Below are 25291 nucleotides of genomic sequence, written 5' to 3'. Positions count from 1 at the left end.
CCCCGCCTGCTGCCGCAGCACCGCCTCCCCCCCACGGGCCTGCTCCCCATGGAGCCCATGCAGACCAGCCCCGCCTCCCCTGGACCTTGCACCAGCCCCGCCTCCCGCCCCCCCAGGCCATCACCCCCACCCCTGCCCCTCACCTGTCTGCAGGTGCCAGCCCAGCTGCAAGGCAGGGCCCTCCCATGCAGGGGCCGCCGGCTGAATGAGAGCAAGCTGCGGGCGGGGGCCAGGGCGCCCACAGTTTTGCCATTGAGCTGCGGGGAGACAGAGAACGGGGTGCAACCCCCAAGGTGGAGGAGGTCCGCGCTCTCTGGGGACTTGGCCACAGTAGCTCGGGGTCGAGCCCCACAGCAGCCCCGAGGTGCCCATCCCCCACTCTGCACACTGCTCGCAGGCTGAGCCCAAGGCCCTCCCCACCTTGAGCTTTCCCGGGTGCTGGAGCAGGGGTGGCCTTAGGACCTTGGCTATGGGGAGATGTCTGAGGGCTGTGCGGAGTGGCCGCTGCCTCTCAGAAGGGGGCTCTAGCAGCTGAGCTGCACTGTGGGGGAGTGAGGTGAGGAGAGGCTGGGCCCCAGGGGCCCGAGTGGCCCCTCGAGACCAGAGCAGACCCGGCCCGCAGGCTGCACAGATGCGGCCGATAGCACCTAGCCCAGCCACGGTGGAGCACTGAAGGTGAGGTGCCCCCCCACCCCGGCCTGGGGGCTGGTCTTGGAGGGAAGAGCTTGGAGGTCCAGGTACGAGGTGTGGGTGCAGGGTAACCCGGACTCTGGGGCCGGAGCTGCCGCGCAAGGACCAGCTTGCTCCCAAGGCCCCGGGCAAATGTGTGGCCACTGTGGCCAGGCGCGGCCCATCTGTACCCGTGTGGGCCACACCCCCCGGTGCTCCTCTGACAGGACGAGCATATTTGGGGATGGAGGGATGGGCCGTACCAGTGAGCCCAGGGGGCATCCATAGAGACCCAAGCCCCGGAACGCAGGCCCCCTCTGCGCCCTCTGCTCAGGGTAGCACCACCCTTCGGCACAGAGCGGGCACCTCTCACCTGGACGGGACGGAGCCACTGCCCCGGCTCCGGGGGTGGCACTCTTCAGCTGCCCCAGCTGCCGTGCCAGCCCAGCAGGAGACAATGGTGGAGGCAGGTGGAGGCCTCCTCCTCCCCCACTCCCGGCCCAGAGCTATAAATACTCAGGATGCAAATGGTAAATGCTCGAGACATTTATCATAAATTATAGGTGGATGATTGTGAATCTTTAGGCTGTGAAGCCCCTTGGGGAATATTTTAACTCTTAAAAAAAAACTAACCTGATGAGATAGGAGGGCCCCCCTCACAGTCTGGCTTTTGCCAGGGAGAGGCCAGGGTGTTGGGAAGGAGGGCTGAGGGGCAGGGGAGCAGGGGACTGACTTTCCTGTCCCAGCAGAAACGACCTGGCCCCGGGTCAAGGGGGACTCAGGCCAGATGACAGGGAGGGCACCTCTGTCCTTTCTACTAGATTGGAATGTTCTTCCATGGGCATGATTACTAATATTTTTTAACAAGTAATTTAAGAGACCAGTGGTATCCCAAGTGTGTGGCGGAGGGAGCTTGTCCATGCACCTGCTCCACCCCTGCGATGGCGCAGGTCCCAGCTCACTTCCATCCATGGGAAGCCCTGCCTGGAGGGATGTGGGGTGGTTGCTGGGGGGTCCAAGGTCATTGGGCAGCTGCCCACGTCCACAGAGGCACAAGGTGCACGGCCCCTCCGGCCAGTCAGGAAACCAGCAGAGGCACAGTCCTGCCTGCTCCCCAGGACACTGCCCAGGGGTGGCAGGGCTGGGGACAGGGGAATGGGTCTATCCTCCAACCACACGTCCCTCCACCCTGCCCACAGGCTGTCTCTCACACCACCGGGGCTCCGGAACCCTGCCCAGGAATTAGGCTGACCCCTCAACCTCGAGGGGGAGAAACAGGGCGCCCTGGTTGCCCCACATGCTGTCTAACCATTCCCTTCCTCTTTTCCAGAGACTCCTGAGCAAACACCAGGCACCGGGACGACTTCTAATTTAATATTATAAAAACCATGGTGGCACAGAGCCAGGAGCTGCATCTTAAATTCCTAGGGCCACTAATGAGCGCTGAACTCCCGCTGGAGGTGTCGTCAGGCCAGACACACAGAAGCGATGGCTGTGGCGGCAAAAATACATGGAGCGCGGCCTACGCCCGCCACGGCCACGGCCACCCCGCCCCGCGGCTCCCCGAGTCGGCAGCGTCCGCAGGACCCCGCCCCCTGTACAGAAGGCAGGATTCAGTGGTAATGCCACAGAGTGCGCAAACGAGGAGAAACTCCTGGAAGGAGACACATTTAGTTTTTTCCTCTTTTGACACCTTTCTTCCTCGTCCAAAGGAAGTCTCTTAATTGAAGCCTGCGATGGGGTATGCTCCCTCTATTACCAAGTGACCTTGGCACACAGGACGCTCTGCTTTTTATTACAGATTATACTTTCCTTTTTTTTCTTCTGAGTCTCTAGAAAAAATAAGTGATTACAATTTTGTTATCTTCTTGGGGGAAAAAAAGGTGAAGTTGACTGGGTTGGCGCTGTCTGCACAGTGATTTGACAATTGGGGTGACAGCGTAACTACTGAGCAATTTTTTGCACAATTCAAAAACTCATTTTTTTTTTTTTTTTGGGCCAAGGAATCAGTCTAACAAACACATCACACTCTTGCTGAAAATAATTTCTTTTCCCAACTCTTCTAGGAATAAAACACTTATAATGTATTTGTCAGGAATCGACACTTCATTTAATAAGATTAAAAAGTGACAATTTAAAGAGCAATTGAGAAGAGTCCCACATTCATCACGGGCTCGTAGTTCTAACTAAAGTCAGAAGTAAAACAGAAAAAGCACTGAGAATACGGGTAAACAAGCATCTGTGTACGGGCGGGGTGCACGTTGTCATCCTATTACCCGTTTCAGATCCAAAGTGCTCGGCGGCAACCCCGCCTTTGAGACCGCCATGACCAGGCCGCCAGCCCCAGGCACACATGCACTGGACACGGGGCCCACCTGGTGCGCTCGGGGTCACCCCAACCGGCCCACCCAGCAGCTGCCAGAGGCGGGGGCTCTCCCCTCAGAGCCCCAGTGCCGTTTATTTTTACTCTTCCCCCCAGTCACGATCTGCAGTGAAGGGCGGGGGGCGGTTCTGGCAGCATCCTATTTCTTGACCTGGGCGGTGGTCACAAAGGTGTCGTTTCAAGGTAACTGGGGAGCGTCACAGTCAAGGGCCTCAGGCCACGAGCTCCCCCGTCTGTCCCCACGGAGGCCAGACCTCAGCTGACCTCTCCTCACACCAGTAGCACCCAGGCTGCACCTCAGAGGGCGGAGTCCCTCATCTGCCCTGGCCCCCTCATGACTTGGCCGTGTGTCCTTCCCCACACTTCGCGGGGGGGTCAGCCCCCACCCTCCGCTGGGATGAGGACTCCGTGGGCATCGGGGACTCCTTCTGGCTGCAGGCCAGGCCTCTCAACTGCACTCCCATTTAGCTCCATTGGCCTCTTCCAGGTTTGGGGCCATTCTGGCCTAGTCGGCTGCAGGGAGGCGTCCTCCACAGGGCCAGCCAGGGTTGCGGGGAATGCCAGGCCACCTGGCGGCCCACTCGTCCCTCACTCCCGGAGATCCATGCTTCACTCTGCGTATGTCCGTATCTGCGGGGCCACCCAGCAGCCCTGGCCCCCTCACCCCCATCAGAAGGCCCACACAGAGGGCGGAGCCGCCGGCCTGGTAACAGGAGGTAGACCAGGGCGGCTTCTGCTGAGCTTCGTCTGCCTGGGGCCGAGGGGCTTCCATGCGGGCAAGGCCTCCCGTCAGGGCCAGGCCCCGGGGGCGGCCAGCCGATGGGCGCGCTGGGGGCGGGGGAGGGAGGGGAAGGAGGCGCTGCCGCAGCCTCCCTGCGCCCTGTGCTGGCAGCTCTGCCCCCTCTCCCCCTTCCTTCCCTTGTCTGCGGAGCCAGACCTGGGGCATGCGTGGAAGGTGCAGACGCTGAAGGAGATCCGCAGGGGCGGGGGGCAGCAGGCTGCTGGCCGGGCCCAGGGGTGGGCGTGCGCCTCTTCAGGGGGACGCGGAGCTGCTGCCAAACCCGTGGCCCACAGTCTGGAGATGGAGAGTGGGAACCATCCGGGTCCCCACCAGCCCGCTGTCTCTTCCCAAGCCAGCAGCGGCCGCCTCCGAGCCCAGGACTCCACTCTGGATGCGGCTCCGAGGTTAGGAAGCAAGCCTTCTAGCGAGTGGATACGTAGCGAACGCCTGAGCTCAGGCCCCGCTGGCTCCCCTGGCACCTGCCCCCCCGACCAGGGAGTGCCAATGCCGCCCAAGGAAGTGCGTGCGAGGGGACAGCGATTCTCCATGCTGACCTACCACCGGAGACTGGTGCTGTCACCAGCGTCACACGGGGTTGTGGCAGCCACCCTCCTCCTGTGACATGCCTGGTACTCCTCAGGGGCTCCAGGGACTCCCCACAAAGTGGGGAAGGGGCGGCTGGCGCTGTGGCTCCTCTTCCCCAACCCCCCCAGTGTCCCTCCACGCCCTGTTCAAACAGAAAGCCCACCTTCCTGTTTAGTCAGGTGGCCCGATGCCCCCTACCCTTCCCATATCGATAGATCACTCGAGACCAGGTCACACTGGGGAAAGCATTTAGTAAGTCGACCCAGTGACTCTGTGTCTGCCCACAACCAGTGTGTGTTCAAGACCCCAAGACGGAAGTCCGGGTAAGTCCACCCTCCTCCAAGGGGATCACAGGGTGTGCAGAGGCCCCGGGCCTGCATCTGGGGGCCCCGAGGTCCGCAGTGCCCAGCCAGGCCACTGGGTGGGCCCCAGGGTGAGGAGAGAACAAGCAGGCAGAGGCCGAGCGGGTTACGCAGGGTGGTCGGCGCCCAAATGGAAACCACTGTGTAGGAGGCGCGACAGGGCTGGCTCGGCCACTGGGCCACTGCAGTCGGGAGGAGGAGAAAAGCTTCCGAGAACTGCTTTTTGTTCTAAACCCCTGGTCGGCAGTAAGGCCTGCGGGGGAGGCACAGCAGCGACGCCCAACAGCCTCAACCTGCCGCAAAGGCCCAGTTCCCTGTCCCCAACCCCGACCCCCGCTCGGCCACCGTGCTGACTCCTCGGCCCAGCCGGAAGCTGCCGCACACTTATATACACATTTACATACTTTGGACCATGAAATTAGCAGGTGGCTTAGCAACTCCTTCTTTGTCAGCCTCCCAAGCTCAAAGGCTGGATGCGTCTCAGGAATGACAGGTTAATAACTCAGGAATTCGAGTGATCATTAACTCCAGTGTTATTGGATTGATTTGCTCATTGTGTATTTTGCTGAACTTCCTCGGAGGATTTTCCCTGTCAGACCAGGGGCCGTGATGAGCTGCGTCTGTGCTTCACTCGGGAGACAGGAGACGTGGGCAGTGCTTCTCTGCTCCACCCCAGGCTTAACCGCTCAAAACTAAGGAGGGAAATTACAGCATCAAGAGGGATGAAAACAAGGGATGTGCTGTATGAGCAGTGCAAAAAACGATCTGGAACACCTATGATTCAGCAAATGGACAATAACTAAAAGAAATTTTTAAAAAATCAGTTACCACGGCAATGTGTTCCATGAAAGTCAGCACTCTACAGAAACCCACTGCCTTCGGGTGCCTCCCGGGAGCAGAGGCCACCCCCTGCCCTGCACGCGCCCCTGCTGCGCTGTGCTTTGTAGGAATTCCGACACCGCCCATCTACCGCCCATCTACCGCTTCCCTCTGTCCCCCTTGCCCCAGTGACATTAGAGAGGTAGGGTGTTAATGGTGGACTTGATGAAGTTTGAAGACCCATTTTCTCCCCCTGGAGACCAGCCTGATTTGAACAAATTGAGAACAAAGCACCCCCTTTCTGTCCTTGGGAGAACGCCTGTTGTGTGTCCCTTTTTGCAGCGGGCTCTGCTCCTCCCTGGAGGGGTCAGGGGCAGTCAACAGAGATCCCTCCTGGCGGGGGTTGGGGGGGGCGCACCAGTCCTTGCCTCAGCCCTCAATGGGGCCTGGGGGCCTTTTACTGGTGCTGCCGGTTGGGGGAGCGAGAGGCGGAGCCGGGGCTGGAAGGCAGGGAGCTGCCGCTGGGGGCCTGCAGGGCGTGGGGGTCGAGCTGCGGACCCGGACCCGGGCCAGGCTCCCCTGGCCCCGACTCCTCGCTGCTGTCCTCCTTATGGCTGCTCTGCTGCTCCGGACACTCAAAGTGGACACAGTGGAACACCTGGCGAGAGAGAGCAAAGGCCCGTGAGCGACGGCGGGTGTCCTTCTGGGCCGGTGGCCCCGGGGCGGCGACGAGAGGCTGGTGCACCTGTCTCAGTTGGGACAGAGGCAAATGGGCTGAGGGTCTCTGGGCTACAGGCAGTAACTCGGCCTCCTAGAAAATGTCCTCTCTGGATTACTCCATTTCGGGTTCCTTTTGTCACAGGAGCGCGCTTGTAATTAATTGATGAATCCCTGCCTTTGGCAGTTGGGTTAAGAGTCACCAGGGCTTGACTGGGGTGACAGCTGCACATAAAAACCCCTGCGTCGTATGCTGCAAATGGGTGAGTTGTACGGCCTGTGGGTTAGATTTCACTAAAGTCGGTATTTAAACATAAAGTGAGCAGGGCGTCAACCCCCTGGGGGAGGACCAGGGCCCATCTCCCAGGGTCAGATCGAGTCCCCCTCTCAGGCGTTTCCTGTGCCCTGGGGGCCACGCTGGGGCCAATCTGGAAGGAACATCCTCTGTGGAGGCCAGCCGCAGGAGCCAGGCGGAGCTGGCTAAGCCTGAGTGCTCTGTGCTCAGCAAACCAGGGGGAGGCCTGCCTGGCCCTGAGAATTCACAGCATGCGGTGTGTGCGGGTGTGAGCCTGACACGCTACTGTGAAACAGGTCACCGCTGGTGTGTGAGCTGGGGGGACTGGCGACGGCCAGGAAGTCTGTGGGAGGCGGGCCTCTAGGGCAGCCACCCTACCCTCCCTGGCACACCTGGATATTCCTTTCTCTACCAACACCGCCTGCCCCGAACTCTAAAGGGGAAGAACCCCATCCTCTGCACCGTGGTTTTTGGTGTGGGGTATGCAGATCCACTTTCCAAGGGCGTGCTGGCGGTTTTCAGGGAATGAATTTCCAGATCCTCAACCCCTGTATTTCCTAAAACTGCCTGCACACATGACTGAATTCACAACACCCTCCCCACCCCCACGGAAGGAGAGCACAGCAGTCACCTGGCCTCAGCGAGGGGCCCTCAGACCTCCTGGGCCCCATGAGAGCGGGGCTCTGCCCCAGTCAGATGTTCAGAATTCAGAACTGATGGGTAATCGGGACTCAGGTGATTTTTTTTTAAACATAATGAGATTTTTCCAGAATTTAAACATTTTCAAGATACACTGGCTAAAGCCCATGAGTAAAAGTCTTGCACGATGACTACAGATTTGCTGTGCCTTATTCAGGGAGTTGGTTAAAATCTATTTTAGTGAATCATGTCATTAAATATTTACTTCCAATTACTAGAAGTAAATATTCTACTAGTATTTACTAGTAGATACTACTAGTATCTACTAGTAGATAGTAGTAGATGAAGGAGGGACTGTTCCCTGCCCACCCCCCTCCCTGCCCCAGCTCTCCCTTGGGAAGATGAGGAACTCATCTTCCATCTTATTTTTTTTACCTCCTGTTTATAAAAATAATTGTATTTCAACTTAATATTTTCCTTTTCAACCTTACATGTTCAAAGGGTTATTGTACTTTTTCCCAAAGTTCTTTTAGGAGATAAGCAAAAAAAAAATGTTTGAAGGCCCCTGCTGCTGTCTGTCCTCAGAGGAGATTCTAAAGCCCTCAAGAGAGTGCTTTTAAAAGTTAACAAGCAGGGCCTGGAGGACAGAGGAGCATTTGGGGGTTAGAAGTGTTTCGGGCAAGGGGAGTAACACTGCTGAAGACCCTCAGGAAGAGAAGGCCCAGTGTTGAAGGAAAGACCCGGGTTGGTGAGGCTGGCGAGGTGTCTGGGGAGAACATTCCATGACCTGCTCGTCCCATGAACACCGCTTCCCACAGGGCTGGGCTGGTACATCAGATCCAACAACAAAGGCCCTCCAAAGTGTGCACGCTGGTGATGAGGCGCCAGGATGTTTGGACAGACTGGTCTGGTCGCCAGGGACAGGGTGGCCTGGAGATGGAGGACAGTGGGGTCAACTCAGGGCCAATGGTATTGTCCAGGGCAAGGGCTGAGAGCTCTGGGCCGCAGGTCACAGAGGCCTGTGAGGAGGAAGGGAGGCGCTGTGGTCCAGGAGGAGTTGAAGCCTCGCGGCATCAACCTTGGCTACCTGTTAGAGGTGAAGTTCACCAAAGTGGGACAAATCCAGGAGGGGGCCCAGACTCTGAGATGAGCTGGCACAGGAGCTGGAGCCCAGGTGGAGGTGGGGGGAGAGGCAGCACAGGAAGGGCTGCACAGACTCACTGGGGAAACTGAGGGGTCCGAGGAGGGCTGGATCCAAGCAGGAGGCAGTGGCAGCCAGCGGGAGGGTGGCAGCAGGGGCAGACAGAGGGTCAGCTGGAATGGGGTATAGGGGTGGGTTCTACTTTCTGAGGGGCCCCATGGCACAATGGTCCTACACACACTGGGGTGCTGGGCTGGTGATGTGCCAGAGGATTTTCGGGGGGAGGCCAGAGAGTCCCAACAAACACCTGTGAGGGCCCTGGCTCCCCTAACAGTACGACCTCCTCCCCAGGCTCTCTCCCTGTCGTCCCCAGCCTTCTGCTAAAGAAGTAAGATGGCGAGACCTGTAAGGGTGTCACTAAACTTGGGTATGGACATGGAGTGCATGCCTGGAGCCCATGCAACAGCCATGAAGGACAGGCCGTGTGACACGGGGCATGGCATGCTCCCAGCCCACGAGGGTGGGACACACTGCTGGCTCTTCCCTAGCCACCCAGTGCTTCCAGGAGAATGACAGCGCCCCCACCCCTCCTGCTCCCTCGTGGTAGGGTTTCACCCTTTCTTTCCGTGGACCTGTTGGCTGGACCGGAGCCACTCAGCATCTGGTGTGCCCACGTCTGGGGAGTCTCTTCTGGATAAGGGCCTGTGTGCAGTGGCTAAGGCGCTGACACTCCAGGGGTAGGCAGGACGCAGGGCAGGGCTGGTGGGCCCCTGCTACTCTTCCCAAGGGAGAGCTGGGGCAGGGAGGGGGGTGGGCAGGGAACAGTCCCTCCTTCATCTGAGGGCTCTATGTCCTCCACGGCTGAGCACATGCGTGTACATGCACTGTGCACACAAACACACGTGCGTGCACACACATGACCTACTGCAGAATCAGGTGCACAGAGAAGACAAGTATCAACTGTAAGATTGTAGTCAAAATATAAATTCTGTGCTTACCTTCCTGCATCACTATTTTCTCCATGTTCCCACTTAATTCATTTATCCACTGCTGTTTCAAATTTCACATCTCAAACTCTAATACGAACACTAATGGAGGCCATGCGTCTCCAGGTCCGCCCTGTTCACAGGGGCAGAGCTGGTCTCCTAGAGGGAGCAGATCTCTCTCTCTTCACAGCTCAGACTGGGCCTGCTCTCGCCATGGTGCTCCTGGGGGCCTCGCAGCATCTGTCCCTCCTTCCTTTTCCTTTCTTCTCATCCTCCCTGCCAGTTAGAGTAAATCCCCCTGTTTGGGCCCATCTGCAGGTACTCACCTGTCAACAGCCCTATGGGAGGGCCTTTTATGATTTTTTTTTTTTTTTAACTTTTTACAACCCCACAGGCGCCCAGGGGGTTCCCACCTGCCCCGCCCCACGCCACACCGGGGACGCGGGGGGGGGGGGGGGGGGGGGGGGCGCACGCGCACGCGGACGTGGCCCGACGGCCACAGGGCAGGGGGCGAGCCCCCTCCCGGGGCCTTTTATGATTTTAAACGGTCTGGGCCATCAGCTCTGACTTGTACCACACAAGGCAAATCCAAACGGCCTCTAAGTGGCAGCTATTAATCCATTCTCCACCAGTTTAACATTCTTTAAGTTTTTAAGTTTTTCCAGCTGCCAGCTGCCTGATGGCACTGCCCTGTGGCCCCGGGGTGGGCATACAGGTGACCAGACAGGAGAGATGGGCTCTCTGAGCTGAGCTTCAGTCTGGGACCCAAGGGTGTCACTGAAGGACCAATGAACTTTAATGTGGGTTCCCTGAGCATCTCCAGAGAGCCGAGCAGGCTCTGCCAGAATCAAAGGCAACACACAGGAAACAGCTAATTTTATTAAGTCACAAATAGTGTGGTGACGATTCTAAGTGGAAAAGCAGTTTTACAAATGGAAAAATGGATAAGGCCTGGAGTCAACAAACACGTAAAATGTGTAGTGGGTGTTAGAACGAGCAGGCAAAGAGTGGGCAGCAGTAGGGAAAGGAAGGGTGCTTCCGTGTGCCAGGCACAGAGGGCAGAGGGACCCCACAGCTGTAGGAGGAGTAGCCAGAGGAACTGGGTTACTGGAGTTTGGAGGTCAGGAGGTCTGCATGTATTCATTCATTTCTTCATTCACTCCACAACTTTATGAGGCACCCCTGCACGCTCACCATGTGGGTCCTGGTTCCTCAGAGGGTGCACCACCCAGTAAGGACAGCTCACACACTGGTGGACGAGTAACTGGTTCTGGGCCTATAGGAAGCCGTGAGGGTATAGAGGGGTCACAGGCCAACTGGAGCAGTTGGAGAAGCTTCTTGGGGGAGGAGATACCTGAGCTGAGTAGGGAAGCTTGAGGCAGCCAAGCAGGAAAGGCCAGAGGAGGGAGCCCTTGACGCAGCAGGAGAGGGGAGGCTACTGTAGCTCTCCAGCCCAGGGTGATGATGGAGGGGAGGGTACACGGTGGGTGGCAGTGGGGGCATGGCTCAGGACAACACTATGAGGATCTGGCCAGACCTGGGCAGGGGGCCAGAGGCTCCGGACCGGGGTGACTCTTAACAAAGGATTAAATTAAAAATACTCCAAAGGAATACATCTTTATAGTGACATATAAAACTGTCTAAAGGGGGGAAAAGTGTCTAAAGGAAGAAGGTAGGGAAAGAAATCTTTAATCCTTGAAACACCTGATGCAGACTTCAGCAGCAGTTTGGGATACATAGGAAAGAGTCATTTTTAAAGGAAGGTAACAGAACTTGAAAACAGACGCAGTGAGACCTGCACAGGAAAGAAAAGTGGCTCCAAGGGTTCTCTGGGAGGCCTGCTAGGAAGGTGGTGGCCGCAGGGCCCCAGGGGGCTCCAGCCTCAGCCAACCTCCAAGGGCCTGTCCTCACCTTCAGATCTTTCTCCTGTTTCCGTTTTTTTAACCTTCAAGCGCCAATGAGCACAGACATTGACCAGGTGCTGAGCAGGGTGGTGGTGGTGGTGGTGGTGGTGGTGGTGGGAGACAGCAGGGGCTCCCCTGCCTATATGAATTTACTTTTCTGCAAAGGAGACCACAGTGTGCCCAGGGTCCCACAGGTGGCAGGATTCTACCTCGGGGCTGAGCAGTTCTGAGCCCGCTCACCCCTCTGTGGAACAGCCTGCTGGCTCTACTGTAGGTGGTAACACCACTTGCCGCCTGAACTGGCCACCATGCAAGGTCCTGGGCTCTTGCACCACTGGCTTATGCCAGGCTGGGAGTCTGGTCACCCAGAGAGGAAGCCGGGGCAGAAAGGGAGCCTGTTCTGAGGAACTGGGGCCCACACGGTTGGGGTAGGGCCCAAAGTGGCCTCCTACCCCTTGAAGAAGTGCCCACGGAAAGAGAGGCTTCAGGCCTCCGCCCTGTTCACACGGAAAGCAGGGGAGGTACCCAGGGGCTCAGGGAGACCTCACTCCAGCCATGGGGCGCAGGGTGCCCCCTGAAGTGTGCGCCTGCTGGCATCACCACTAAGCTCCTCTGCCTCCCTCTAGGGGGAACATCCAGGTCCTGCGGAGTTTCTCTTTGCTCAGAAGCCTGTGAAATTCCATTTCTTTCCCGCACACCTTCCCAACACTGCAATACCCCTCAGAAAGGATGTGACCAAAAGTGAATGAGGCATACAGGGCAGAGTCGCACTACTGATTTATGCAAAACCATTACCACCGCCGCTGCATCATTTTCCCGTCCCCTTCTCGGCAATCATGTATCCCATTAGCCTGTTTGATTGCCGCTGCTCGCAAAGGGGCACCTTCGCTGAACCAGCGTCAATGGCCTCTGGATCTATCCCCCGAGAGGAGCTGGCTAATTTGGAATGTAGTCGTGTGTAGGGATCCGACACAGCCTTAGTCACTATCTGGGTGTCCTTTTTTGTAGCTGCTGTTTATTATCACTTTGCCTTTCCTCTCTGGGAGCCATAATTCTTGACATGTTTGAGATAGTCTGGGGTGTTCTTTCCTTTGTGAGCCACCTGGAAAGGATGTGTACGGATGCGCCAACCTCTTCTGGGTGACCAGGCTAGCTCCACAGCTGGCTGCTGGCTGTGCTGCCTTTCATTACAGGGTCTCCCCAAGCACGGTGTGCTTGACAGATCTGCAAGAGTCTTAGAAGCAGAGAAGCCTCTGCTCATTTTCCCAGGTTGCACTAAGAGTCCACCGTGAACTGTAGTAGAAATTGGGAAAATTTAATACACGTTGATCCATGGCTCTACTTTGCTTTTCTGGTTTCTCCTGAGTAATTTTCACAGACTGCTTTCATGCCAGCCAATACAAATAGGATTCCTGACCCAAGCTTTCGACTTACATTTCCAAGGTGACATATCTTTATAAAATAGATACCACCTCTCAGTGATATCTGCCCGTAAGTCAGACACAAAGACACGGATTCTGAGTAATACCACCCAGAAGACTGCCTGTTCCACTTTCACGGCGTCTGCTGTGGTGGCACCCTGCACCCACTCCACGGTCAATATGTGCTAACGGATCCTGATGCTGGTGACAATGAACATCTTTCTTACACTCACCTCAGGAGCAGAGGTTAAGAGTCCCTCTGCAGACTGCAGGGATGTTTTCCTTTAAAAATGAGGCCCACACCAAAGATACAGATGCAATGAAATGCCGGGACACCTGCACCCCGATGTTTCTAGCAGCAATGTCCACAATAGCCAAACTGTGGAAGGAGCCTCGGTGTCCATCGAAAGATGAATGGATAAAGAAGATGCGGTCTATGTATACAATGGAATATTACTCAGCCATTAGAAAGGACAAATACCCACCATTTGCTTCAACGTGGATGGAACTGGAGGGTATTATGCTGAGTGAAATAAGTCAACTGGAGAAGGACAAACATTATATGGTCTCATTCATTTGGGGAATATAAAAAATAGTGAAAGGGAATAAAGGGGAAAGGAGAAAAAATAAGTAGGAAATATCAGAAAGGGAGACAGAACATGAAAGACTCCTAAATCTGGGAAACGAACTAGGGGTGGTGGAAGGGGAGGTGGGCGGGAGGTGGGGGTGACTGGGTGGTGGGCACTGAGGTGGGCACTTGATGGGATGAGCTCTGGGTGTTATTCTGTATGTTGACAAATTGAACACCAATAAAAAATAAATTTATTTAAAATAAATAAATAAAATAAAAATGAGGCCCAAGTGTCTCCAGCAAAACACCCCTTTTTATAAGCAGAAGTTCTGTTATGTGTTCATTTGAACAGCCCAGAATGTTGTTTTCAGTTAAGACACCCTTTTTAGAGGGAGACATTTTCAGATTGTGAACAATACTTTTTCAGTATTGCTTAGGGGTAACAGGATGCCCAGACCATTTTGCATAACTACTTAATTCTAATAGGTACAAGAGTATACTTCTTGGTGACACTGCTTACGTATGGCAAGTTTTTAAACTTTCCAATGCTACTTTCCCATATTCGTATAGGCCAGGGCTCCCACAGATCCCTGGAACTTTACAGCTTGGAAGGTTCTGGAAAAAGAGGTTTTTTTTTTTTTTTTTTTAAGATTTTATTTATTTATTTATTTATTTATTTATTTATTTATTTATTTATTTATAAATATTTTATTTATTTATGAGAGACACAGAGAGAGAGAGAGGCAGAGACACAGGCAGAAGGAGAAGCAGGCTCCATGCAGGGAGCCTGATGTGGGACTCGATCCTGGGTCTCCAGGATCACGCCTTGAGCCAAAGGCAGACGCTCAACCTCTGAGCCACCCAGGTCCCTAGCCTTTCTAATACATATCATTCCAGGCAGCCCTGCAATCCCTAGTTACTTTTTCTTTTTTTTTTTAAACATGTGCACACTCCAGAGTTCCAGGAGAACCATTTACTCTCTCATCATACTTAATTTGGCCCTGGAGTGTTAGAGGTATCTTTGTTTTTTGAAAAAAAAAAAAAAAAAAAACCTAAGAAAAAAAAAAGGGAAACATTCCAGTTCCCAGGTAGAACCTGGTAGGTATGGCCTCAACAAGGCCCCCTTCCCACTGGAGGGTATCAAGGAAAGCCTGTCTGTGCTGCCCCCCTCCCCCCGGAAGGCCAGCATGTGTCACCCCAGCTGTGTGGGGCAGGTCTTCACCTCATCCAGGTGATATGTGTCTATTCTGTCCAGAAGCTCCAACTGCATGGAGATTGTGGGCCCAGCTCCTAACTGTTGGCTTGGCAGTGGGACATGGCTAGAGATGATCCTCATAAGCCAGATGTCTCCCTTTGTCTTCCTGCGGAGTGGCTCCCAGGCCTCACTTGCTCAAGTTCTGTGGGCACCTCCTCCTGGGCCAGTAGTTTGGTGCAAAGTTCTTGCTGCTACACTACAATATGCAGAAGGTCTGTGGAGTGTTTGGAACAATGGCATTTGCTCCCCTTTTCTCTGCCTAAGCAAATCTTTTATAATAGACATCTAAAAATAAAGATGCCTATAATAGGTCTTTTATTTTAAAGATTTTATTTATTTAATTCACGATAGACAGAGAGAGAGAGAGAGAGAGAGAGAGAGAGAGAGGCAGAGACATAGGAGGAGGGAGAAGCAGGCTCCATGCTGGGAGCCCAACGTGGGACCTGATCCCGGGACCCCAGGATCGTGCCCTGGGCCAAAGGCAGGTGTTAAACCACTGCGCCACCCAGGGATCCCCAGGTCTTCTTTTATAATTAAGCTACAAATGAAATATTTTCCTGCTTTTTTGTCTCAGTGGGAAGGAACCCTTAAAATTGAATTCACTCTCCTTATTTTAAAGGCAAGTGTCCTGAGAGCCAGGGAGTGAAGTGACTTGTTGGGGATCACAGGGCTGTTTGGAGGTGAGGCTGGCACCAGTGCTGGGGTCTCCTGGACTGGACCATACTCCATGAAGCTTTCCCTTCCTTCCATTCTCCCCTCTCTCCTCCTCTGCTCATTCCCTACTTTCCTTCTCTTCTTCCTTACTCATCAGATGGAGGTTGTCACAAGTGATTCCTGAAAGCTTATTTCCATCACAACCCTGCACAAAAGCCCTGGCTCTCAGTCTGATTTATGGAGGGGCTCCTGTGTGGGGGACACAGGGCTGAATGCTGGGACACAAGATACCAAGACACCATCTCTGCCTTCAAGAAGGGCAGTGAAGCAGGGACCTGAGCAAAGCCTCTGTAATAGTATTGGGCACTCACAGGTGCCAGGCTGGTTTACCTGTCCCGTGCTCAGGCCCTGCTATTCCTGTGCTTCCCTTGTCTTTGGCCCATACCCAGTCCTGCCCCTGCAAATACCACTCCTGCCTTGCATATACTCCATAGGGCATCCAGGTGCCACTTGAAGCCTGGTTTGTGTTGGTTATTTCTACTCCTGAACATGTTTTATTTATGTGCATTGAGGCTCACCGTCCATTTGCTCTGTTATCTCTCTGAGTCTTCAGTTCTGGTGCTGACCGACCAGGAATCCTGGCCTTGAGAGCCAGCCTATGACTGCTCTGAGGTACACCTCCTCTGGGGGCTTAGAGCACAGCCCCCAGAAGATGTTGGAAGGGGAAATCCCAGGGGAGACCGGGATGGTGTGACCAGACCCAGTGGGGGCGGGGGGAAATGTCTGGGAAATAACTACCACCAGGCCAGGAGTGAGTTTTTTGTTTAAAAAAAAAAAAAAAAAAAAAAGAGTCCCTTTCCTTGTTTTTGTGGTATTTTCCCCCTTCACTTGAGCCACATGTTGCTATGGGAACGAGATGGCACTGTGGCACTGAGACCCACGGTCACTCACTGGCCTGACAGAAGCCCGTAAATAAACTCTGCCTCCCTCCAGGCTCGGCGATGAGTGGTCCTGGAGGGCAGCTCAGGCGGCCACGTGTGGACTTTCTGTCCTGCTGCTGCCGGCTCGGCGGACGCTCCTGCTGCTAGCTCAGCAGCTCACTGCTCTCCCCGCACAGCAGCACGGGGTGTGCACAGGAGTCTGCCCCACCCCCCACCTGGCCACAGCCCCCACGACACAATTGTGTTCCGTCTCTCTGGTCCCCAGGCCAGGATCCTTTGACCCACTCGGCAGATGCGGCCCCTGCACTGCCCACCTCAGCTGAGCTGCTGGGGCTCACCGTTCTGCACGTTGGTCTCCACCACGACTGTCTCTCCACAGGGTCGCTGGAGCCGGTCCTGTGGCTGACCTCTACCAGGCACAAAGCTGTGACGTCCCTAAGGCTGGGCCCCGCCTTGGTTTCTCTCCTAGATGTGGTGCGGGCTGGTGGATGAAGTGTGCCCATAGGAGCCATCTGCTCACCGAGTCTGTGCCAGGGCAGAGCTGGGCTCATTTCTGTGGCTTCACTATGTGTTCTGTCTTTTTGGGAAACAGAGGAACCTGGATGTTTTAAGGGACCAATTGCCTGGATTCTAATCCTGTCACTCACCAGGGAGGTGACCTTGGGCAAATCACTTAGCATTGCTCAGCTCTAGTTTCCTTACCAAACCTTGCTTTTTGCTTAAAACATTTGTACTGTGAAAACCATGCACTAAAGAGTGCATGAAATGCAAATACACAGCTTGTTAAATAACTACATAGTGAATGCCACGTAAACTCCACCAGGGTCAAGGACCCAGAACATTGCTGGTGTTCCTTGGTCCCTCCACGTGGCCGGCCCTTCCTGAGCCAAGCCTCTGCACCCCGAGGGAACCACAATTCCAGCTTTAATAATAATAATTATTCCTTTGCTTTCCTTTTTTTTTTTTTTAAAGTTTTACTACCTGTATCCACATCCTTATATGTGATAGCTTACTTTTGCCTGTTTCTGATGTTATATGAATATAATGTTGACTTCTTTCCTTTGACATGTGTGGTACTCATCCCGTGGATCACAGCTCCTTGGAAGATGTACTATGCTTGGCTTATCCATTGTCCCTGGATGGACGACTGGGGGGTGTCCCGCTTGGGACTGGTATGAACAGTGCTGCTGTAAGCATCTTTATTCTTGTATCTGGAACATGTGTAAGAGCTTCCTTAGAGAATGCACACAGGTGTGAGATGCTTATCTTAGGGTAGATGTGCACATGTACAAGTTTATTGGATCTTCCCAAAACTGTTGTCTTCAGCGACTACCACAGTTTACATTCTCATGAAGCAGGATGCAAACTCCCTGCTGTTCCTCATCCTTGCCACCACTTGGTAATGAGTTACCTCATTTTTAAAAAGTGGGTGAGAGTAGGATCTACTTCACCTATGCCAATTAGATAGTGTAATTAGCCTAATGGGCGTGGAATAGGGCCTGGCACATAGTAAGTGCTCAGTAAATACAAGCTGCTATAACAATTTACATTAAGAATAATCGTTATAATAAGGGTCTTTTTTTTATTTTTTTATTTTTTATTTTTTATTTATTTATGATAGTCACAGAGAGAGAGAGAGAGAGGCAGAGACACAGGCAGAGGGAGAAGCAGGTCCCATGCACCGGGAGCCTGACGTGGGATTCGATCCCGGGTCTCCAGGATCGCGCCCTGGGCCAAAGGCAGGCGCCAAACCGCTGCACCACCCAGGGATCCCATAATAAGGGTCTTAAACTAGGACATGCTGAGGTATGTGGCATATTTACCTTTCCACTTACAAAAGTGTCTGGTTTCAGAACCTCTTCAGTGCAACTATAGAGTCTGCCTTGGAGTGCCACAGGCTCTCAATGGTGAGAGGTTGTAATACTAAATCCTTTCCTTTACGTGTCTGGCTGATGCGCGAGGGAGAGATGGACGGACAGACCGAAGGGTTCATTCCCTCACCAGCCAACAAGCACTCTATGCTTACATGCACGGGGCCCGTGTGAGGTGCCAGGGATACAAAGATAAAAGAGACACAGCCTCTTCCCTCAGCTACATAAATTCAGCGAGTGAAAGGGAGCCCTGAGAGCACCCGACAGACTGGCAATTCCGTCCTCAACTTCTGTTACTGACTTGGCAAAAGCTCTTGCATGGGTTCTTGTGAGCAGGACCCCAGCCTTTCTATATTGCAGACAGTTCATTTTTCCCACAACCCTTTCGTTCTCCCAGGGGCTGCCTGTCCCCCTCAGCTCTCTGCCTACTGTAAATCACTCCAGAACCTGCTCTCAAACCCAGGCTTCCATAAAAGCCATAAAGAGAAACAGGTATAACTTCTGCTCCCTTTAATACACTGGCTGCTTTTCAGAGATCCCCTGACAGATCCCCTGTGGACCCAGTCTGATCTCTAAGGGTGGAAGTGTGTGCCTCCGTGGCTCTGCTATGACCATTAATAAAACAGGAGTGAAGGGTCCCACCCAGCCTGGCTCTGCCATGGTCACTGGGGTTGTGGCTTCGGATCTGCCATGAAGTGCCGTCCACAGGGCCCGGGTTCTACCCTTTTTCAGACAAGAGAGGATCAGTGAGGAAGCAAGGTCTGCCTCCTAGGCACTCAGAGGTGATAAGCAGTTGGAGCAGATGGGCAACCACACTCGAATGACCACGTGACCACCAGACTGGCAAGGAAGACAGGCAGACCATGCCTGAGGGAAGAGCCAAGGAGGACTATCCGGCTGCCGGCCCCAGGGAGAGTCAGACAAATGGAAGCAACCGAAGGAGAGCAGGACGAGAGGGCGGCTGTGCTGGAAGACATGTGTCTGCCATCTAGCGCTAGGCGTGACAGGAAGACAAAGAAGACACTGCGAGTGCGCAAAGAAGCCGTGTGAGAAAGGCGTCCGAGGGTGAAGGCGAGGCACAGGAGTCGTGTGAGAAGCCCACCAGGTGCAGGGGACATTACAGAGGAGGGTGACAGAGCACACACTGGAGGGGAATGAAAGGAAAATGTTCTCAGAAGCTGAGATAAATGACAGGGATGATGCGAAGTACACAAGGGGCAGGAGGTCACGGAAGGAAGTGGTGGAGTCTGTTAGGTAAGCATTAGGGACATTTACTGACAGAAGTCGTCAATGTAGCTAAGAAATGAAATGAATTCCTTGCTGCGGTGCTCACAAAGGAAGATGAGAGACAGATGCCCGCAGTAGACAGACACTTCCCAGAGGAGAGGGATGAAATGCCGCAGGCAATCAGAAGCGGGCCAAAACAGGTGATCAAGAAATCTGAACCTCCCGGTGGCTGGGGCTGCTGTCACCTGGGAGCCCGATGGCAGGAAGCTTGGAAATTAACACGTGGCTGCTGCCCGGGGCCCTTGCACCAGGAAGGGCTGGCCGTGGGGGCAGGACACACACGTCTGTCTACACTGGGCAAGCTGCAATCTGTGTTAGCCCGGGAGGCCTTTGCTATTCCAGCAGCAGGCGGGATTTGGAGGTCGGGGTAGTTTCCAGCACCACCTCTGCCTGGCTGCCAGTAGCAACCCCCTACCCCCCAACACTGACACACTGTGCAGCTGCTTTCGGCCTTCTGCCTACGCAGCCCAACCACCACCCCTCCAAATGCTCTTCAAGTGACAGGCGCCTCTGAGCTACGCTCTCCTTGCCATCCCTGCCATCCGCTGTCTGACCTCCTCCCAGGTGGGGCCGTGCCTGCAGCAGTCTTCCATGGAGGATGCAGCACAGTTATTTATCCACATTTCTCTTTCTGTTATCCACACATGCCAACAACCAATTCCATTTGCGATTCTTAAAATTACCAAAAGCCTTTGGTAACACTCGCTCTGACTAAATGGGGACCACTGATGTCACATGGCAAACAATGACAAGGCTGAGGAGAACCTGCCTCTCCCTATACTACCCTCAACTGCGAGAAAGAGGCGTCCTGACCCCAATATTCTGATTGATGGCAGGGTTCTGGCTTCCATAGGACTAGGGATTGGGCTTGTCCTGGACTCCCCTGAGTGTGCTCCCCGCCTCCTTTCCCTGGCTGTCTGTGCCACCTCAGCTCTCCTCCAGAGCTGCCTCCCCCAGGAGTCCTGCTCCACCAGACTTCGTCATCCCCCTTCCCCTAAAGCAACCTTGTCTCTCACATCTCTGATCGCCATCACACTGACTTACACACATTCCCGCTGTTCTCTAAGACAGTTGCTACTCTGTCCAAAATGATGCCCCAGAAAAGAAATTTCTCTTTGATAGTTTGCTATATTGATACCCAGGGAGATTCAGCACTTTCGTGTCTTCTAATGTGTTCGGAGAAAGACCAGTTTGTGGGTCTTGCCTTATGATCCCGTTCATTATTTATTTTATGATTTAAGATGTTCCCCCGTGGGCAACACCACATTGAGGATTTCTTCCCCAAACAGTAAGGGAACTCAGTAAGGCAGCTGAGCAAGTTGCTCATCAACCAAAAGCAACGGATCACCGATTATAATTAGTGACCTACTGGTCAACGTGTTCAAATGGGCTAGTTGATGTGGTTGGAGCTCCCTGCACAGATGGTTCAGGAAACTCACCCAGGAAGAGAAATTCTTGCATTCCAACTCTAGGGTTCTGTCATGGGAAATTATTCTTCACGTGGTCACTGCGGTGACAGTGTTAGGGCTAAACCCTGAGAGACCCTCATCACACTCACTCCAGTGCTCCTTGGCCTTCTCAGACTAGAATTCCTTCTGCTGGAAAACCTAACTGCAGAGTCCCATGGAGGAATTAAAGGCAGAATTGTTTTGGGATTTGGGCTTTTTTTTTTTTTTTAATATTACATAAGAAATAAGTGACTGCAAATGAAAAATATTACCTTGATCTAGTATTATGTAAAGATAAATTTAAATTGTTTTCTGATTTGATACATAATAAACATATGGCTTAATGTAAGTTTAAGTTGCAAGAAAAACTGGGACTTATTGGCAGAATTTTAAAAATATGCTGAGTAATGTAAGGAACTGTTGAATCACTATATTGTATACCTGAGACTAATATAAGACTGTATATTAACTGTACTAGAATTTAAAGTTTTTAAAAAGAAAAAATTTAAAAAAATATATTTGGTTTGGGGCTCAAATATATATATTAAGTACAGATTCAAATTTATTTTTGTTACCTTATCCAAAAAGAGGTGCTTTTTTGACCTGATGTTTAGAGTTCTTTAATTTTGTGTTTAAAAATATCAATTTATTTACTTCTATAATTTTCAGGTTTGTTTAGAAGAGGTAAGAGAGAAAGTTTCAGGCTTCTGTTTATAAGCTCTTCTCTGCAAGAAACACATTGTAGGCATGTATCATTTTTGTTCTAAATGAATAAAAAGGTGAAATGAATATAAATTATAACAATATTTTCACTTTTTAAAATGCGCTTTGAAGTACCAGAAACACCTTGACGTGCTCTGGAGAATTTTGATTTGACAAACACAATACATGAATCCAGGGCCAGCTATGTAATATGCAGGGCTCAGCACAAAATAAAAATATAGAGCCTCTTATTCAAAAAGCAGGAAAAAAGCCTTTTCTTTCCTCTCATGATTTCTCTCCTGACACAACACAAAGTTTTCCTTTGTTACTAAATGTTATAATCCTGTGGGCAGGGGAACTCCTGAGGCCAGGGCGGACGGTCCTAGGCACCTGGGGCCTATTCTGTGACTCAGGTGAGATTCACACTAGACCCTGACCCTCCTTGCAAACAGTGGAAGGTAGCAGTAGTCATGGGACAGGCTAAGACGGGGGAGGCTGGCCAGGTCCAGGCACGGGGGGGTCAGGGAGTGGGTGGCTGAGAATCTGTTCTGGGAAGGCCACAGGGGGCAGAGGCAGGCTTGTGTGCGAGCCGAGGCTCCCAGCGCCTGGTGGATGTTTCATTGTCCCATGGGGCTCCCCTTGTAAAAACAAATTCATAGGTAAAATTTTGAAGAATTCAAGACGGTGCCTGTGAGCATTAAACCCCAAGCATGGAGCCCCCTTCTGGGTGTGGAGCAACTGCCCCAGTCACATGCCCAGGAAGCCAGTCCTGGACAAATCTGAGAAAGATCATGTTAAGGTGAAACTGTAGAATGGTTGGTTACCCTTGGATTTCAGCATTACTGATTCCTATGACTCCTGTCTTGAACCAGCAGTCCTTCAGAGGTTCACACTAAACACACACGACTGCTTAAAAAGCAAGGGCGTGATAAGCAGATGAAGTCAACAGGGTGGCCATATGATTGACACAGCATCTCGCCACTAGTGCTCACTCAATACACACTCAAAGAGCAGAGAAGGTAAGTAATTAACTGATGTTGATTGACACCTTAAAAATGGTGTGAGTGAATGCCCATGTGCCTCTGTAAGCCCACTAGGCATCCATATTGTCGAGGGGATGACAGTCCAGGTATGTCTGGCTCAGTCCTGGTTTACACTTGCTATCCTGGTATAATTAGTAATAGTGCCCTTCCTCACACTCAAGTGTCTTGGTTTCTCTATTCACTAAGGGCACTTTTCTTTAAAAAAATTTTTTTTTAATTTTTAAAAAAGATTTAATTTATTTATTTGAGAGAGAGAAAGCATGCATGCTTGAGTGCAAGCGAGCAGAGGGGCAGAGGGAGAGAGATAATCTGAAGCAGGCTTCACACCCAGCATGGACAGAGCTGGACACAGGGCTTGACCCCATGACCCTGAGATCATAACCTGAGCAGAAATAAAGTGTTGAACACTTAACAGACTGAGCCATCAGGGATCCCCTGTCTTATGATCTAGAGGAACCCCATGCATTTATCAGGGGGCATTTACATTCCAGAGAAAATAGCATGGCCACGTGTGGGGCTCAGGCCCTTCACCTGGCTGCTGCCCTGACTGTGGGTGCCCAGAATGGGGGGAACAACACACCCACTTTTCTGTCATTAAATCCAGAAGTGAAGGAACACCTACAAATGGCATGGTCCACTGGAATGACCTAGGCCTGGGCACCAGGGGAGGAACAGGCTCATTTGTAAACACTGATGTGTAGCCTAGCAAAGGATGAAACCGAAAGTCAGACGAAACCAGCAATCGTCTGCCATGGTGGCTCCCGTGGAGGTTCCTTAAACACCATGTTCAGAGGGCCAAGGGGCCTCTAAAATAGCTGTTGTCTTGGAGGGCAGAAGACTCTGAGGACAGGGTGTGTGACCTCTCAAGGGCTCTGTGGTTGCCAATTCCACAGGGAGGCTGGTGGGAGTAAGCAAAGCCATAGGAGTTGCCTTTCATTTCCTAGTCAAGAGACATCTAGAAATGATAATGATATCCCCACTGTGCAAGAGCAGGACTTTCTTCTGTAGCAAGCTGTCTGAACAACAGGCCATTAGCAGGGAGAACAAACAGTTCCACTTAACTTGAGATGTAACATTTACCTGTACATCGTGAAATAACACAGTGTCTCTCATGAACAGAGACCCTTACCTCATTTGCTGTGTTGTTTGTTCCAACTATTCGGATGAAGGAGGCAGGCTGTCTTTCAAAAGTTACAGATTGCCAGGACCTGTGAAAGGAAGCACAACCATTTGCCTGGTTAGAAGGGACAGTGAACCAGGCCAACAGCACAAGGCAGGAGGAGCTCTATGATGAGGAGGGAGCGCTCCTGTCCTCCATCCTCAGGAGGCCCGTGATGGTTGACTGAAGGGGGAAGGGAATGGGCCTCCACCTCCTGTGTGCCTGAAGGAGGCAGTCTGTACCTAGTGTTCCCATTCAGAGTGCTCCTACCTTCTGTGAAGGCAACTGGAATTTTTATGAGGCTCCCCCCCTAAACAGACACAAAGCACAGCCAAAGTTCATATTGGGACAAGAGCACAGCCAAAGAGAAAAGTGATCAAGGTTGGTGGGGGTTCATAAAATACATTTCCTCATCTGTGAAACGGGCCTACCTCAGGGGGCTATGCTGGATGGGCTCACCTCTGAGAGGCGTGGTGGGTTCTGGGAGGAGAGTTTTGAACCAGGGCAGGAGTGTGGGCGTGGAGGGGGAAGGCAAGGAGAGGGAGAAGTAGGGGGCCACTTGCTGCTTTATGAACCCTAGGTTCTTCTGTCTGAACCCTGCCCCCACACAAGCGATGGCACCTGGGGAAGAAGGGGCGATTTCTCCACAGGCCTCCACCTCTACTCCTTTCCTGTTTCCATATACATCCCTACCAAGGGCTTATTTCTCAGGACCAGCCAGTCTCTGGGTGGACTCAAGAGCCAGTTCATTTAAAGCCCAGCCAAGCAGGCCCTACACAAACGCAGAGAGGAGGGGCTCTGCTCCTGGTTTAGCACTCACAGCTCATCAGAATGCACTGGAGGAGAGCACGGCACCCACGACTGTAAACTCCAATAATATTTTCTGTAATAAATGTGAGGAGTTCACAGTTGTTGCCATCCCTCCTCCGCTCACACAGTGGAAATGCCAGCTGCTGGGAAGCTGTTTCCTGTAATTGTCTAATTACCAAGTAATGCTACCAAAGAAAATATATGTATTTGTGGTTTGTTTTTTCCCCCTTTGGTTTCAGGTGTTCCATCTTCTCTCTCACTATGAGCCTCCCACTGAGATTGATTCACTGCTGCCTGGACACCCAGGCCCCTTAAGGTCATTAAAAAGTCATTACCATCCTGTGCAAAGTCTGTGTCTCTGAAAGCAGTTTTCTGGAAACAGCACAAGAAAAATCACTCTCGTTGTAAAAATGCTATTATTCATACATGAAGGTGATGCCATCTGACCATCCCCAGAGCCTGTGCTCTGGGTTCATTTTCTCAGTGGAAGATGGTTTTGCTCCCAGACCTGCATGGCTCCCTTGGGGAATCTGCTGGGTGGGATGCAGCCTGTGGGCTGGAGGAGGCCTACAAAGGAGGCCCTGTGGGGATTCAACCCTGGGCCTGGGCTCCCACTGGCCTACCTGTCACTTCTGAGCTAAGCTGTGTGACTGACAGACTGGCATGCTTCCTCCCACAGGTCAAGGGAGGCAAAGGGCCCACGCTGCATGGGGCAGCAGAAACCCATCCCCGCTCTGAAGGGAAGCTACAGCACACACCAAGGTTGGGCCACCACCTGCTTCTCAGACCAGCCCTCTAGGAAAGGGAGACACAGCCAGGACAAGTGATAGCAGCCATTGACAACTATT

The 25291-nt window shown here is 52.7% G+C and overlaps 1 protein-coding gene across 4 annotated transcripts in view; it reads right to left on the bottom strand.

The window, feature by feature from the left end:
* Positions 1–2754: 2754 nt before the first annotated feature.
* The window catches only part of BTBD9 (BTB domain containing 9), a 416542-nt gene continuing 394005 nt past the window's right edge, over positions 2755–25291 (bottom strand). For 3 of the 4 annotated variants that reach the window (XM_041750949.1, XM_041750950.1, XM_041750951.1), the window contains 2 exons: positions 23604–23682; positions 2755–6257 (listed from right to left, as the gene is read on the bottom strand). In XM_041750949.1, the coding sequence (XP_041606883.1) occupies positions 6057–6257; positions 23604–23682 (280 nt within the window). In that variant the 3' untranslated portion in view covers positions 2755–6056. The remainder of the gene's footprint in view (positions 6258–23603; positions 23683–25291) is intronic. The other variant, XR_005987172.1, reaches the window with a different exon arrangement.

Source organism: Vulpes lagopus, chromosome 1 (assembly GCF_018345385.1).
Source record: "Vulpes lagopus strain Blue_001 chromosome 1, ASM1834538v1, whole genome shotgun sequence".
NCBI classification, from domain to species: Eukaryota; Metazoa; Chordata; class Mammalia; order Carnivora; family Canidae; genus Vulpes; species Vulpes lagopus.
This window is presented reverse-complemented; position numbering and strand designations above follow the sequence as displayed.